This window comes from Chrysochloris asiatica, unplaced genomic scaffold (genome assembly GCF_000296735.1).
Source record: "Chrysochloris asiatica unplaced genomic scaffold, ChrAsi1.0 scaffold00223, whole genome shotgun sequence".
Classification (NCBI taxonomy): Eukaryota; Metazoa; Chordata; class Mammalia; order Afrosoricida; family Chrysochloridae; genus Chrysochloris; species Chrysochloris asiatica.
In genome coordinates this window covers 1328507-1345557 of record NW_006408741.1, presented here as the reverse complement: position 1 = coordinate 1345557, position 17051 = coordinate 1328507, and the positions used below count along the sequence as shown (strand labels likewise).

Below are 17051 nucleotides of genomic sequence, written 5' to 3'. Positions count from 1 at the left end.
ACCATTTCCTTTTAGTACAATGACTCTGTGTATTCCTTCCATCTTTTCTTGATGATAACCACTAGTAAATTTTGGTGTCTACCAAAGTACACTTGCCTATACTAGATATTTTCTACACGTGGGATCGTACAGCATCTGCGCTTTTGTCTTTTCAAAGTTCATCCATACTGTAGCTGGTATCAAATTTCCCTTCTCCTTATGACAGAATAAGAGTCTATTATTACACGAGTATTCCACATTGTGTTTATCCATTCCTGTTGATGGACATGTAGGCATTTCCACCTTTTGGCTATTGTGAACAGTGCCGCATTGAACACTGGCCTGCAGGTTTCTGCTTGCCTTCCTGCCTTCAGTTCTGTTGGAGTAAGACCTTTTTGAATGGAGAGTTCAGCACTAACCTTCCATGCGGATCTTAGGATCTGAGATCCCAAACCAGACAGAGATTGCGTATGTCTGTTCTCTGATCCTTTTTCAGAAATACTGAAGAAGTCTAGAGTTTGGTCTTGACTCCTGGACTAAGGAGACCTGTGACCAAGAGTGAGTGGCTTTCCCTCACCCAGCCCCCATAGACCCCTATGTGAAAGGAAGGGGCTGGGGGAGGTGACTCCAACCAGGTGACAGAACCAGGGTGCTGTCTCATTTCTGATGGATTTACATGAAGGCGTGTGATGTCGTGAGGAAACTTGTTTGGGAATCAAATACAAAATATTCAATGTTTCTAGAACTGAGGTCATAAGTAGAAGGCTTGGTCTTGCCATTCAGGATACTCACATCACTGTGAGAGTCACTCTAGGGCCACACAGTATTAAACTGAAGTGTCTGACATTCATCCGAGCCATTTCAGAGCTTACAGATAGTTCACTGAATGAGGCCTAAACTTTGCATTTTTACCTGGTCCCAAGGTAGAAGAGGAGGAATCCTGGTGTGGTGCTGCAGGTTAATGTACTAAACTACAAGGTCGGTTTGAACCACAAAGTTGGTGGTTCAAGCTCACCAGCAGGGTGGTGATGTGCCGTGGAATCAGTTCTGACTCATAGTGATCCTGCACAGGGTTTCCAAGGCTGTTAATCTTCACGGGAGCAGAAAGCCTCATCTTTCTCCCATGGAACAGCTGGTAGTTTTGAACTTCTGGCCTAGAGGTTCGCAGCCCGACTGGTAGCCGCTACGCTACCAGCAGCTCCTCGGAAACCCTATGCAGGGTCGTTGTGAGTTGCAACCAACTCCATGGCACTTAACAACCATAGCAACAAGTAGAAGAGGACTCCCTGGGTGGTATAAACGGTGCTAACCAAAAGGCTGGCGGTTCAAGTCCACCCAGAGGTAGAAGGAAAGCTTGGGAATCTACTTCTGAAAAATCAGCCACAGAAACCCTATGGAGCACACCTACTCAGACTTGCAAGGGCTCACCATGAGGTGTTTCAAAGGTAAGAGAAGAGACCTTTATGCTAGATCAGGATGCAGAGAACATTATGTTATGATCTAGGTTGTGACTGGGCCATGTCATCTTGGCATCTGATCCTTCTAAAGGCAGAAAAATGGAAATTGTTTTTTGTTTATGTTAAGGAAAATACCAACCAAGTTCCTTGGAATCAAAAATTCACTTTCCTTTACCTGCCAAGTCTAGACACCAAGGGGCCGACCAGGAGGGATCCGACAAAGCCTCCAAAGGGGAACATGGACACGGAGACAGACCAGAGCAAGGTCAGGTGGAAAGAAGACATGTATTCCCCGGTTCTTACATAGTAGGTTTGATTGTAAAACTCCTGCATGATCTGGAGAGCAAAACACAACAGAACATCCACATAATCTGACCTGACTTGGAGAAAGACCAATGGAAGTTGTTAGGCCACTACCCCAGGGGATTATCTGGGCCCGCATGCATCACTACGATTCAGTGGAGAAAAGAGAGCTGAGAACACAGTCATGGGTCCCCCAGGAGAGGGCTTCAAGGCCTCTGATGTGCAAACCACTCAGGACGTTCCTCATACCAGAAGCCACTGGATGAGCTTGTCTCTTCTGGACCCCTCCATAAACTGCGAGGTTGAAGAAGATCAGTGCTCTCTCCTGAGCCCAGTCCATGTGTTCAGTTGGGCCTGAACCACATGTATTCTCCATGAGAAACTTTGTGTCTGGGGACCTGGTTTGTCCCAATGAACCAAGTTCCCTTGGGCCTACACTATGTGTCCTCTCTCTTCGCTTCACAGGGCATACAGTCCCACTCTGGCTGATCCCTACCTGTTTCCTTGGGAGCCTGCATCTCGTCCACTGAAGACAGGAACACCTACCTCTGAAGGGGAGTTGATAACAGCCACGTTGTATCCATATTGGAAGGATGACCCGAAAGCAGCAATCAACGTGGCCAGGGCCAGTATAACTGTCAGCGACTGTGAAGAGATATGGCTGAGTCAAGCAGCAGCTCTAGAGTCCAAGAACTCTCCCACTTCACTTCAAAGGGACCCAGTTTTGTAGAAACAGATGTAAGAAAAATCTGTTAATTTCAACTGCTCCTATCTTGAAACATATCCTCTACCTACCTTGGGTTAGGATGTTGTTGTTAGGTGCCATTGAGTTGGTACCGACTCAAAGCAACCCTATGCACAACAGAATGAAACACTGCCCGGTCCTGGGTTAACCTCACAATTGTTGCCTCTTTTGAGACCATTGATGCTGCCATTTTGCCAATCCATCTTGCTGGAGGTCTTCCTCTTTCTTGCTGACCTTCTTCCTTACCAAACATGATATCCTTCTCCAGTGACTAGTCCCTCTTGACAGTATGTCCAAAGTATGAGAGATGAAGTTTGGCCATCCTAGCCTCCAAGGAGCACTCTGGCTTGTACTTCTTCCAACACAGATCTGTTGGTTCTTTTGGCAGCCCATGGTGCTTTCAATATTCACCTCCAACACCATAACTCAAATGTATCAAATTCTTCTACGATCTTCCTTATTCACTGTCCAGCGTTCGCATGCACATGAGGTTACTGAAAATACCATGGCTTGTATCAGGTGTACCTTAGTCCTCAAACTGACATCTTTGCTCTTCAACACTTTAAAAAGGCCTTGTACAGCAGATTTGCCTAATGCAATACGTCATTTGATCTCTTGACTGCTATTTCCATGAGTGTTGATGGTTGATCCAAGAAGATTTAAGTCTTTGACAACTTCAAGCTTCTCTCTGTTGATAAGACTGTTGTTTATTGGTCCAGTGGTGAGGATTTTTGTTTTCTTTACACTGAAACAAAATCCATACTGAAGGCTATGGTCTTTGATCTTCATCAGTAAGTATTGTAAGTCCTCTTCACTTTCAGTAAGCAGGGTTGTATCATCTGCATATCACGGGTTGTTAATGAATCTTCCTCCAATTTTTTTGTTTATTATTAGTTTTTATTGTGAGGTTTTAAGTGGGAGAACATCAGCTTTACACTCATCCTATCATATTTCATTTCATTGCAATGATTACAGTCCCCTCCATGCATCATTATATAACCCCAAAGGGTACACCACACAGGCCCACCCTGCCACCCCCACCCCCGCTGCCAGCACAGAGCCCTTCTCCCTCCCTGAGTCCAGTGTCCCCAGCTGCTCCATCTGTCCATGTCATCATCTCTGTCTCCATCCCTGGCATCACTGCTTTTCTGGGTAGGGTCATGCCCTTCATTCTTCTCACTTGATGGTCCCAGGGACCTCTGCTCCTGGGCTGGAAAATCAATCACTCTCCTCCTTTTGTCAAAAAACCTCTACTTCTATATTTCCTACCCTTACAGTCAGACCTGATGGCAATTATTCACTATTGTACCACAAGAGTCTTATCCCCATTTCCTTTCACCAGCCCGGTTCCAATGGATTGAAAATCATTCAGTGGTAATTCTACCTTCCCCACCCCATCTGGAATTAGGCTCCCTCTTGAAAGCTTGTAAGCCAGTCACTTCTTGCCTTTTAAAGACTCCCCCATTTTGGGTAGCCAATGTCTATGTTGCCCATCCCTGTCAACCCTGTGTACCGAAGGGGTGAGAGTGATCCTCGCTGTAAAGATTTGTTCCCTTTTTTGAGCTACTACATCCATATGTATAGGTAAAATTCATCAAATTGTAGTGGATTGCTCTTTTTTTCCCCCTCACTCTTCTTTCTTCTTCTAGTTGAGTTCTGATCATCCAGCCATAGAAGCCAGATCAAGTGGGCACTATCTGCAAGGATGGGTGTTCTTGTGCATCTCCCCTCACTTAACATCAGCTGGATGCCTCACTCTCCATTCCAGTTGACTGTGTCCATGTCACTGCCTCTGGGCCCAGGTGTCCCCGGGTCTTGCTGTACTGCTGGCCATCCAGGTCTTCACCCAGGCTCATGGGAGTCTATTGAATGTGGTCAGGCTTAGCTCGCAACTTCATTGCTATTTCTTCCCAACTTCATTGCTGTTTTTCCCCCTCTTCCCCCATCAGTGACCAATGTGGTCACCAGCCAGTCCACACGCCTGCCCATGTATTCCCCTTGAGTCTCAATCTTGGAAGGGGTTCCTTCAATCTTGATACCACATTTTTCTTCATATAACCCAGCTTCTCATATTATTTGCTCATCACACAGGTTGAACTATAAACATTTTTGGCTGAGTAATCTTTGTTATTAGGGTGTGGGGGAATGTACAGCCTGTCTTGAGCATTGTAGGATTCTTAAGGTACGCCTGGCATCTACCCAAATTGTGACAACCCAAAATGTCTCTAACTAACCAAGCAAATGTGAAGTTAACTCTGACTCATGGTGCCCCCATGTGTATCAAAGTAGAACTGCACTCCAGAGGGTTCTCAATGGCTGATTTGTATGAAGTAGATTGCCACGTCTTTCCTCTGAGGGGACTCTGGCTAGGTTCAAACCTCCAACCTTTCAGTTAGCAGCCAAATGTCTCTGGGCTGGGACACAATGTGTCCACTCCATCTAATGTCTGAATCACTTCCCTAGCATTCATGCCACGTGGCTACATTTGCTGACCACAGCCTCACACACAGGGATCAACACTGGACTGCTAACCTCAAGGTCGGTGGTTCAAACCTACTAGTGTCTCCTTGGAATCTCTATACAGGGAGACTATGAGTAGGAACCGACTCAATGGAACTAACAACAGCAAGAAGGGAGAGAGAACTGTGGGAAAGTGGGGATTGATCGCTAATGGGTATGAAGTTTCTTTAAGGGTGACATAAATGTTCTCAAATGGACGTAGTGATGGTTGCATAACTCTGAATATGCATTGAACTGTATGCTTTAAATGACTAAACTGTATAGTATGTGAATATATCTCAACAAAGTAGTTATATAAAAAGTACTCTGAGATAAACAGGGCATTTTTGTTTTGTTTTTTATTTTCCAGGAAACAAATTCACAAACCAAAAAAAGGCCAGGGGTGAGGGAAAGGAATTGGGAAAAAAAGATACCCAGGTCTCTCTCCCACTTGTGAAGGAAGATGAAAGGTCCTCAGTGGCTTTGGGGACATGATCAGGACCGTCTACCCTTAGAGGCTAAGGAGCCACGACTCTTGAGTTAGGCGTTTGGGAGAAACCAGGCAACTAACTTGCTATTTTTCACAATGTCTAGGATGTCTTGAGACTTTAGACAAATAACTACTCTCAGAGCTGGCCTTCTGACAAGGATCCTGGCAAGAAGCCTGGCCAAACCATCACCCTTAAGAATCTGTCTCTTCATTCACATTTCAACCAGTGGAGAGAGATTCGTCAACTTTCCTCTTCAGGAATCTCCAGTCAGCACATAAATATCCTTGGAAACATTAGCTCTTATTTGTTAGTCGCTGTTAAGTAGATCCCAGACTCCTGGGGATCCCACTCACAATGGGACCAGGCTGCTGTGATCCATATGGTTTCCTTTGGCTAGTTTTTAGAAGGAGACTGCCAAACCTTTCTTCCTAGTTTATCTTAGGCTGGAAGTTCCATTGAAAGCTCTTCAGCATCATAGCCACACACAAGCCTCCACTGACAGTTGAGTGGTGGTGACTGCACCTGAGGCTCATTGGACAGGACAAAGTCCCTATTCTTATAAATTACTAATAGTGTAAACTAAGGCACTTTATCATATAACTGAATCCACAGTTTCACACAATGAAAAATGGTGAAGGGAGAGTGGAGAGGTAAAGGAACATTCTAGAACTAACAGTGCCCTGGAGGGCATAAGTCTTACACCCCTATCTTACTAGTGTGGTGGTGAAGTGCAGTCTCTGGAGTCAAAGGCCCTGGGATCAAATCCTAGCTCTAGAACTACTGGCTGTGTGGCCTCAGGCAAGTTAGTAACCGTCTCTGGGAAAAGAGAATAGTGATCTTACCTTCCTTATAGGATCGATAGTGAGGAATGAGTGAGCTCATGTATGTAAAATGCTCACAACCATGGCTGGCAGTGGTGTGCCACTGAGTTGGTTCCGACTCATAGAGACCCTATATAGGGTTTCCGAGGCCATAAATGTTAATAGGAGCAGAAAGCTACCTCATCTTTCCCCTAAGGAGTAGCTGGTAGATTCAAACTGCTGATCTTGTGGTTAGCAGCCCAGCTTGTAACCCACTATGCTACCAGAGTTTGCTATTGTTATTAATTATATTATTAATTAGTTTCCATTATTAATCAATGAGGACTCAGAACTTCACTTAATGATTTCCCAGATTCGTACAAACAGAGGGAGAGATACTTGTTGAATTTACAGAACTAGTCTGTGGTGGAGGCACTGCACACAAAGGATGTATTTTCACTTTTCAAAGAACTTGGGCTTTTTCCCCATCTTTTCTTCTTTTGGGCACTAAGCCCATTTCCTGGCACAAAGTCCTTTGATGCACAGCAGTCAGATCCTGGCCTTTCCCCCTTACACAGGAGAAAATCAAAGGCCAGGGAGCCACCGAGGGCCCGAGAACTGAGCCCACCCACTGCCCAGCACCCTCCCCATCAGAGCAGCCTCCTTGAAAACCCAGGGCTGATGCACTGCTGCCCTAGGTCCCGACCCCACATCCCTGGCTCTTCAGTCCTCTGCTTCACGTAATGATTTCCCAGTTTTTTATACACACCTGATCACAGTACTGTGGGCTGCCTTGTTGTAATGTCACTCAGAGAGCCTAGCACTGTGGAGTTCAGTCTGTCTTCCAGAGAAGCAGCTCGACCCTTAGGGATGGATGCTCTGAAGGTGGCACCATCTCCTGTGGGCACCAAGCATCTTTCTCTACTGTCCAGGGTAGGGAGAATGTTGGAACAGGTAGCTGTGATCCCCCATACCTTTTGCCTGTGATTGTTGTAATCGTTTCCTTTCAGAACATACTGTTTGCCTTTAGGCATCACCATGTGGAGACATTTCTGTTCCCTCTGCGGCTGTATCTGGAGGGCAAGGCTGGGGGTTGGGGGAATCCTTTGAACAGGAGGCACAGAGGCCTTCCCCTGACCCCACCTAACACTTCAGTGCTCTGTGCCTCATTTCTATAAAATGGAGAGGGATAACACTTGATTTGTCTAACCCTCTCTTAGTTGTGAGCCAGATGAATGCATTTATTGTTGTTAGCTGCCATCAAGTTGGTACCAACTCACAGCGACCCTATGCACAACAGAACGAAACACTGCCCGGTCCTGGGCCAACCTCACAATCCATGTTATGTCTAAACCCACTGCTGCTGCCACTGTGCCAATTCAGCTCATTGGGGGTCTTTCTCTTTTTTCTGACCCTCTACTTTACCAAACATGATATCCTTCTCCAGGGACTATTCTGTCCCTCCTGATAATATGTCCGAAGGATGAGAGATGAAGTCTAGCCATCCTGGCTTCCAGGGAGCATTCTGGCTGTACTTCTTCTAATACAGATTTGTTTGGCAGTCCATGGTACTTTTTTGGGGGGTGGATAGTTTTGTGTTACTTTTTTTTTTTTAAGTTTTTATTGTGAATTGAGTGATAGTTTACATGGGAGAACATCGGTTTTACACTTATCGTATTTCGTTTCATTGCAATGATTATAATCTTCTCCATGCATCGTCATCCAACAGTATTTGCTTCTATTACCTCTGGGTGTTTTTTTTTTAAATGTACACAAAAACACTCAAGAATATATAATCATTTAAACAACCAATGAAAGGGCACATTCTGCAAGCCTGCCTCCTGGCTGCCAGCACACAGCCTTTCTCTTTTCATGAGGCTGGAGTCCTCAGCTGCTCTATCTCTCCATGTTATCATCTCTGCCTCCATCTCTGGTGTTGCTGGTTCTCTGGATAGGGTCCCACGTTCCACTCATGCTCTTTTCCCTGGATGGTCCTCGGGCCCTCTGTTCTTGGAATATAGGATTAACTACTCCCCCATTTTTGTTACAAAACTTCTACCATTACAGTTGTAACTATTCCAATTAGTCATGATAACAATTACTCACTATTGAATCATAAGAATCTTATGTCCATCTCCTCTCACCAGATCTGTCTAGACAAGATGATAACTATGTACACTCAGAAGCAAAATTCCCTCTTGAAAACTTGTAAGCCAGTCACTTTGTGCCTTTATTGCTCCCCCCATTTTAGGTAGCCAATGTCTAAGTTGCCCATCCCTATGAACCCTGTGTACTGAAGGGATAAGATTCATCTTTCATGTGAAGACTCCTTCCCTCTCTGTTGGTATGTTGAGTTACTAAAGCCATAAGTATAGGTCAAGTTCCTCAAGTAGTAACAGTTTACACGTGTTTCCTTTATCAAAATTTTTTTTATCTTCCTCTAGTCGAGTTCTGATTATCAAGACATCGAGGCTAGGTCAAATGTGTACTATCTGCAAGTTTGGGCTTTCTTGTGCATCTTCCATCACTTCATATCAGCTGGATGCTTCACTCTCAGTTCTAGCCCTCCATGGCTATGTCCTTGTCCGTGGGCTCAGGAGTCCCCAGGTCTCACACTCTTCAGACCAACTAGCGCTTCCTCTTCTCTCTATCATCTACAGGTTGATGGGAGTCTATGGAACGTTGTCGAGTTCAGCCCATATCTTCATTGCTGCCTTTCCCCAACTTAAATTCACTAGTAGACCAGTGTGTCACCAGCAAGCTTACGTACCTGCTTGTGTGTTCCCTTTGAGTTTCAGTCTTGGAGGAGGGTTTGTTTTAAAGGGAGTCCATGGTACTTTTAATATTCTCCTTCAATATCATAACTCAAATACATCAGTTCTTCTACAATCTTCCTTATTTACTGTCCAACTTTCATATGCATATGAGGTTATTTATTGAAAATACCATGACTTGGGTCAGGCCCACCTTAGTCCTCAAACTGACATCTTTGTCCTTTAACACTTTAAAGAGGTCTTGTGCAGCAGATATACCTCATGCAATACATCTTTGATTTCTTGACTGCTGTTTCCATGAGTGTTGAGGGTGGATCTGAGCAAAATGAAGTCTTTGACAATTTCAATCTTTTCTCCATTTATAAGAATGTTTTTTACTGATCCAGTGGTGAGGATTTTTGTGTTCTTTATATTGAAATGCAAGTCATACCGAAGGCTGTGGTCTTTGATCTTCATCAGTAAGTATTTTAAGTCCTTGTCACTTTCAGCAAGCAAGGCTGTATCATCAGCATATCACAGGTTGTTAATGAGACTTCCTCATATCCAGATGCCACATTTTTCTTCATATAATCCTGCTTCTTAGATTATATACTCAGCATATAGATTGAATAAATATGGTGAAAGAATATAACCTTGGGGCACACCTTTCCTAATTTCAAATCATTCAGTGTTCCCTTGTTCTAACAACTACCTCTATGTACAGGTTCCTCATGAGCACAATCAGGTGTTCTGGAATACTCATTCTCCACAATGCCATCATAGCTTGTCATTATCCACACAGTTGGAAGTCTTTGTGGAGTCAACAAAGTACAAGCAGACATTTTCCTGGTATTCTCTGCTTTCGGTCAAGATCCATCTGATGTCAGCAATGATAACCCACATTTCACGTCCTCTTTTGAATCTGGCAGTTCTCTGACTCATAGCTTCCCTGTATAGGGTTTCTAGTGGGTTTGAACCACCAACCTTGCATTTAGCATTCCAGAGCTTGTCCTACAGCGTCACACCAGGATTTGTTGCTGTTGTTAGGTGCCATCAAGTCAGCACTGACTCATAGCAACCCTATGCACAATAGAACAAAACACTGCCTGATCATGTGCCAATCATTGTTAGTAAGCTCTAAAGTGAGTTTCTTAACACAAGTTCAGGAGTTTGGGGGGATGGATATCTGCCTTCTAGGGGACATTTAATTTTCACAACTGGGTGTGTTTGCCACTGGCATCTATTAGGTGGAGGCCAGGGATACTACTAAACACCCTACAATAGACAGGGCAGCTCCCACAACAATACATGTATCACTCATCCCCCAATGTGAATAATGTCAAACTCTGCTCTAAAGGATGCTAGAAATGTAGTAACATTTATGGGAGATTGCAGGTACTTTACCATCATTATCTCATGTCATCAGAGCTGGGTGCCAAAGAGTCCATGCCAACTCATGGTGACCCCATGTGTTACAGAGGAGAATTGAGCTTCACTCATGGTGACCCCATGTGTTAACAGAGTAGAATTGAGTTCCACTCATGGTAACTCATGTTTTATAGAGTAAAACTGAGCTCCACTCATCATTACCCCATGTGTTAAAGAGTAGAACTGAGCTCCATTCATGGTGACCCCATGTGTTACAGAGGAGAACTGAGCTCCACTCCTGGTGACCCCATGTGATACAGAGGAGAACTGAGCTCCACAGGGTTTTGTACTTGATCCTAGCCAAAAGGCCGAGAACCAATTCTATAGGGCTTCCTTGACTGTAATCTTTACAGAAGCAGATTGCCAGGTCTTTCTTCCACAGTGCTGGCAGGTGGGTTCTAGCCACCACCCTCTCTGTTTGTAGCTGAAAATAAGCCATTTGCACCAACTAGAAACCTCAAAGGGTCGATAATTTCATAATAACTTTCCCTTATTATGCATTTTGAAGGATTCTTAATATAATTCTTAGACTTGTTTTTGTTGTTGTTAAGTGCTATGGAGTTGGTTCTGACTCATAGCTACCCTGCATAGTGTTTCCAAGGAGTGGGCTTCCAAGAAGCTAGTAGGTGTGAACCACCAACCTTGCAGTTAACAGTCCAGTACTTATCCTACAGAGCCACATACTACAACCACAATTTTACTGAAGACAGGAGTGAAAGAGCGTCCACAAAAAACTCTCTTGTCTCTATTGTTGTTGTTAAGTGCCTTCAAGTCGGTTCCGACCCATAGTGACCCTGTACAGGGTCTCCAAGGCTGTAAATCTTTACGGGAGCAGAATGCCTCATCTTTCTCCCGCAGAGCAGCTGGTAGTTTCGAACTGCTGGCCTTAAGGTTCGCAGCCCGATTCGTAACCACTACGCTTGTCTCTATAGAGAGCCTCAAAAGCAGCAAAAAAGCAGGGAAGCTCTGTTACAGATTTGAACTCCATTCAAATAGTGCTGAGGCTCCCACAACTTGCAACATCTTTTCTGGGTCTTCTTTTCATGCAGCCTGAGCTAACTGGCTAAAGAGGTTAATAAAAACGGTAGTGCAAAAAAAATGTAGCCACAATAAAGATATCTCGTAATGTTTAGGGATGAGATGCCAACATACTTGGTTTCAGAATTCCATCACCTTAATTTCATATTTTAAGGAAATGGAAAAATTAAACTTTTGAGTGTCTTCAATTTAATTACAAGGGCCTTTGAAGTAGGCATGTTCTAGTACAATAATTCTCAAAGAGCACCTGACCCAAACTATTTCTGTTGTTGTGTGCCATTGAGCCAATTTTTGACTCATACTGACCCATGTGATTGAGTTGAAATGCCCATGGGGTTTTCTCAGCTGTAATTTCTTTTTTCTTTTTTTTAATGGGAATAGATTACCAGGTCTTTCTCCAGCAGAGCAGCTAGGTGGGTTCAAACCACCAACTCTGTGGTTAGCAGCTGAGCACTTCACCATTGTGTGACCAGAGCTCTTTAAACCCTTCTTCTGGTGGTGGTGGTGGTTATGTGCCACTGAGTCGGTTCTGACTCACAGCGACCCTGCATAGGGTTTCCAAAGCTGTAAATCTTTATGGGAGCAGAAAGCCTCATCTTTCTCCCACAGAGCGGCTGGTAGATTTGAACTACTGGCCTTGTGGTTAGCAGTCCAGCTTGCAATCCACTAAGCTACCAGAGCTCCTTACCCTTTCTCTAGTGCTTATAAAAGTCCAGTTGCTGGGTGAACTCCACCAATGTGGAGCTCCCTAGCACTGCCGTGACCTCCCCCCTCCGCCAGTGACTCCCCAGGGACGTACAACAAGTCCTGGCAGCTGAAATTACACTTGGTTTCTTCTGTGGATAAGGAACTCACCCCTTTTTTCTTGACTATGTCCTGATGTTCCATCTTTCCTCAAGAAGTGCAGAGTGCTGTTTGCCTCCTAGAAGCCAAAATAATGAATGCACTAGATGGAGAGAGAAGGCATTCTGGCTGTACTTTGGCCCTGCTCAGTTAACAACCAATTGCATTTTTATAGCCAGTCTCAGTCCAAATAACCCTTTCAGGACCCCATCCTTTCACTTCCTGTTTTTAACTAACTGTCTGGGTGAGTTAATTTTTAAAAATTAAATTAAATTTAAAAAAATTAAATTAATTAAAAAGGATTGCCATCCTTTCACTTCCTCTTTTTAATTAACTGACTGCGGTTTAGCAAAAAAAAAAGTGGGTGCCCTCGAGACTGCAGAGACAGCATCGTCCTTTGGGACAGTCTTTGATATTTCCTCACAGCTGAAACCTCCTCTGGTCATGCTTGTGGTGAATGATTGGAAGGGTTATTTCTGTCACAAACACATGGAAAACAAGAACCCTTCACTGACCCTACACCATACTAGGTAATATAGGGGCAACATATTGGGATACTCGAGGCTTCTTAGAAGCTGTTCCTAACAGAAAGCCTGAAACCAAGTCCATCTACTGGGGAGCTGGCTTTCTGCCCAAATACAAATGTTTTATAATTGTTCAGAAAGCAAAAAAAAAAGGGGGTGGGGTGGGGTGGAGGGGAAATGTTCCTTATTGTTCTTTGTGGCTTAGAGACATTTTCTGTGGCATTGTAGGATAAGCACTCAACCACAAAGTAAGTTTAAACAACAAGGTCAGTGATTCAAACTCAGCTGCTCCTTGGAAACCCTATGCAGGGTCACTATGAGTTGGAACCAACTCGACGGTATTTAACAACAGCATCACTATTAGGAAGGCAGTAAATATCCTTTATTGACAGGGCAGGGAAAGTGAGTCACAACTGCTGGTCTGGGGCTGTCCAGCTCACAGGCAGACCACTGCAAACGCCCTGTGCTGCCATTGGGTCTGAGGTACAGTGACCAAAATCTAGAGCCAAGTCCCAAAAGTCCTGCAGGTTTTCATCTTTACAGGACATTGTCATTGTTGTTATGTGCCGTGGAATCCGTTCCGATTCATAGCGACCCTGTACAGGGTTTCCGAGGCTGTAAATCTTTACCGGAGCAGAAACCCTCATCTTTCTCCCGCGGAACAGCTGGTAGTTTCGAACTGCTGACCGTGAGGTTAGCAGCCCGATTCGTAACCACTACACTACCAGAGCCCTGTTCTATTTGCCGTGGTACAAATCCAGTGTTTTTCATCATTGCTTTTCCTCAGCCACCTTTCAGCAGTTAATAGAAGGTTCTTACTGTTGGGTACTGTTCTTGGTATTAATAGAAACTGGGCTCCTCTGTGTGGAAGGCTGTGAGGGATATGACAGTGTTAAGGGTTTTTTGTTTATTTTGTTTTTTGTGTGTGTGTGTGTAAGGGGGAGTCCCTGTTCATAAGGGAGAAGGGACTATTTCTTTTCAAGAATTTTCTTGGTGCCCTACACATACAATGATTTCCAACTATGGCTGGGCAAGACCAAAGGTTTTCAACTATTTCAAAGAGTTTTGAAAAATTCTCCAGAGGAAAAAAAAGCATTTTACGTTTGGGGGATGGGATGGGGTGTCAAAATAGTATCAACCCTGAAAAGAAAGGGAGCGGGGTGCAATCAAACAGTGAGAAGTTTGCATATCACCCATCATGGCAAGCTAAAGCTAGTGGCTTCAGGAGCACCGCTTCTGGGCTCAGATCTCCCATTTCACCCCCTGGAAGTTCCTGAAGGGCCGCCCACGCTCACCACTGCCTTGATTTCCCCAACTTGGGGGCAGGACGACAGGCCCAGCACACGGGGCCTGGAGAGGTTTTGTACTAGTTTCCTGCTAGTGGCAGGGCGTTGCGGCCTGGTGTCACCAACGCTTGCTAGGCCGTTCTGGGTGCCTATGTCCCGGAGTGTGAACAAGCGCGCGGAGGGGTGACGGGCGCGTGTGAGGCTGGAGGCCACCACCAAGGCCGCCATGATGGGAGATGCAAGGACTCGTTGCAGGCTAGGTAGACCCACTGGTCCACGCAGGCGCCGTCTGTGCCGGGCTGTGAGCCACCCTTCTGGCCTGGGCGTCCCCTACCCCTACCCTTAGGGACCACTGCAGCCTATGGTCCTGGAGCTTCCGGCTGGCATTAGAACCAGCCTGGGTCTGTGGGTTTGGAGAGGACCTGAGAACTCTAAGAGGTCCAAGGACAGTCTGTAAAGAACCCAACGATTGGGGAACTATCCCTGCCTGATCCTACTCTGTTCTCTGCTCGGGGTCCTTTTGGGCCCTGGGACGCCAGCCACAGGCTGCCTCAGGCTGTCATTAAGCTTTCCAGGGTCCTTTGGGCTTCAGAGAGTTGGGGTCTCAGCGTCGACGTTGAGCTCTCAGGAATGGGTCCACTGGTTAGGGGGAGAGGCTGTTTTAGCTGGGATTCTCCTTCTGGCCCCTCCCCTCAGGTTAATCTGAGACTAGTGGCCTGGGCTGGCCCACTCCAGATAGACTTTCTTTTTGGTTTTCCGAACCTCCGTGTTGGTTTATTATCTCTCAGAACTGAAAACTGGGGATTAATGCCCACTGCCCTCTCTGCCCACTGCACTATCCTTCCATCAGCCTCACCTGCCCAGCCCCACCCTATAACTGCCATTTCTGGATTAGGAAGGAACCTGCTATTTAAATCCTTTATTGAAAGTACCATGGACTGTCTGATGAACAAACAAATCTCTGTTAGAAGATTTACAGCCAGATGCTCCTTAGAACCCAGGAGGGCAAGACTTTGTCTCTTATACTTCGGACATATTGTCAGGAAGAACCAGTCCCTGGAGAAGGACGCCATGCTTGATAAAGTGGAAGGTCAACAGAAAAGTTGGCCCAGTGGCAGCAGGAATGGACTCAAACGTAACAATTGTGAGGATGGCATGGGACCAGGCAGTATTTTATTCTGGTGTTCATAAAGATGTTATGAGTCAGAACCAAATCAACAGCACCTAACAATAACAATTTTGCCTTAGGGACACTGATGGTGTACTGGATTACTAACTGGGCTGCTAACCACACAGCGTGAGCTGTTTGAATCTACCAGTGGCTCACAGGGAAAAAGGATACCCATAGAGGGTCCCTATGAGTTGGAACCACAACCACCACCATTTTCTCCTTGAGGCTTAAAATGACAATAGCTCCACAGCTGATAATTCATGGGCTTTTTGGCTCATTGCATGTTGGCATGTTGCCAAACAACTGATATTGACAAGAAACCTCCTCTGATGAGAGCCTAGGAATCATTTTAAATGGACAATTGTAGGGTCACACCATGTGACTTTCTCTTTCCCACCTCCACATCCCCATATAGTTTGATTCGTCAGAGGAAAATTAAATTAGGATTTTATCACCGAGAAGAAAAAGAACCCAAAACCAATTTTTCTTTTTTTTCCCAAAACCCCCACCCCGCACCCCAAACAGGGTTATGCCTTCTGTTTTCTTTAACAGCTCACATGAAGTCATTTTCAAATGGGTGAAGTAGGAAACATGCATTTGCCAAGGATTATAATATGACAATTTGGGTCCTAGATCTCAATTCCAAAATCATATTACTAACGTAAGTGTAAATATTAATGTTAGTTAATTAATTAGTGTTGGTTAGTAATTAATGTTAATTCCCTGATCTCAGTGGCATTGTAGGGGATCTGAAAACAGTGGTTTTTCTGGATGTGGTTACTCTGGATGGTTTTAGTCCTAGCAGTTTCTAGTCATGCAGTCTGGTACCAGGACTGCACTAGATAGACTGGTAATACAACTGAGTATAAGAACATCCTGGCTTTCATACGGCTTAGAGTCTAGTTGGGGAAACAGAATTTAGCCAAATAATCTTGTTAACCTTGTATTTACAGCTATAAAAGTGTTCTGGAGTACGGGTGGGGGGGATTGGTCAGGAAAGGTCTCCCTGAAAAAGTGAGTTTGAATTGAGATGGGAAGGATGTATGAGAGTGTAAAATCTGAGGCACTTGGTGTGTGAAAAGAGAGCCGCCTGAATGAAAGAGGAAACTTAGTTCCCTTTTAAGTCTTGACAAGAATTTGGATTGTATGTTGAATTTCAAAATTGCCTTTTCTAACAGCTACATTTTTCTCCTGGGTTTAACCTTTGTGGTCAGGCAGATGTAGAGACCACAGCCTTTCCCTAGGGAGTCTTTCTTCTCTTTGGTCAAATAGATGCCAGATGTGATAGCATATACCCAAAAAGTTCTGACACACAGTGTTAATCTATTGGCAGATCTTTACAATAGACCCCCAGGAAAAGAAATGCTTGAAAAAGCAGTTTTAAATAACATGTTCCCAGAAAAACAAGTCCAGTCAAAACTGATTTCACAGCATTTTACAACAACTATTGTCTTGTGAACATTCTGAAATCCTGTGAAAAATACATGTGCTTGCAATTATGCACCCTTAAGGTCGGCAGTTCAAACCCACCAACTGCTCTTCAGAAACCCTATACAAGGTCGCTATGAGTCAGAACCAACTTGACAGCACTTAAGAATAACAACAATCAATCAATCAATCATTCAGAGTCCTGGTGTGGTGCTGTAGGATAAGCACAGGACTCCAACTCATAGCAACACTATATAGGGTTTCCAAGGAGCAGCTAGTGAGTTTGAACCATTTACCTGGAGGTTC

General features: G+C 44.6%; 1 protein-coding gene across 1 annotated transcript in view; it reads right to left on the bottom strand.

Annotated features, from left to right (window-relative positions):
* SLC2A5 (solute carrier family 2 (facilitated glucose/fructose transporter), member 5) overlaps positions 1–12381 on the bottom strand; it is a 38251-nt gene extending 25870 nt beyond the window's left edge. Inside the window, exons 1-3 of the mRNA XM_006873095.1 lie at positions 12349–12381; positions 2286–2384; positions 1612–1772 (exon numbers count right to left, since the gene is read on the bottom strand). Coding sequence (XP_006873157.1) covers positions 1612–1772; positions 2286–2384; positions 12349–12381 — 293 coding nt within the window. The remainder of the gene's footprint in view (positions 1–1611; positions 1773–2285; positions 2385–12348) is intronic.
* Positions 12382–17051: the final 4670 nt, after the last annotated feature.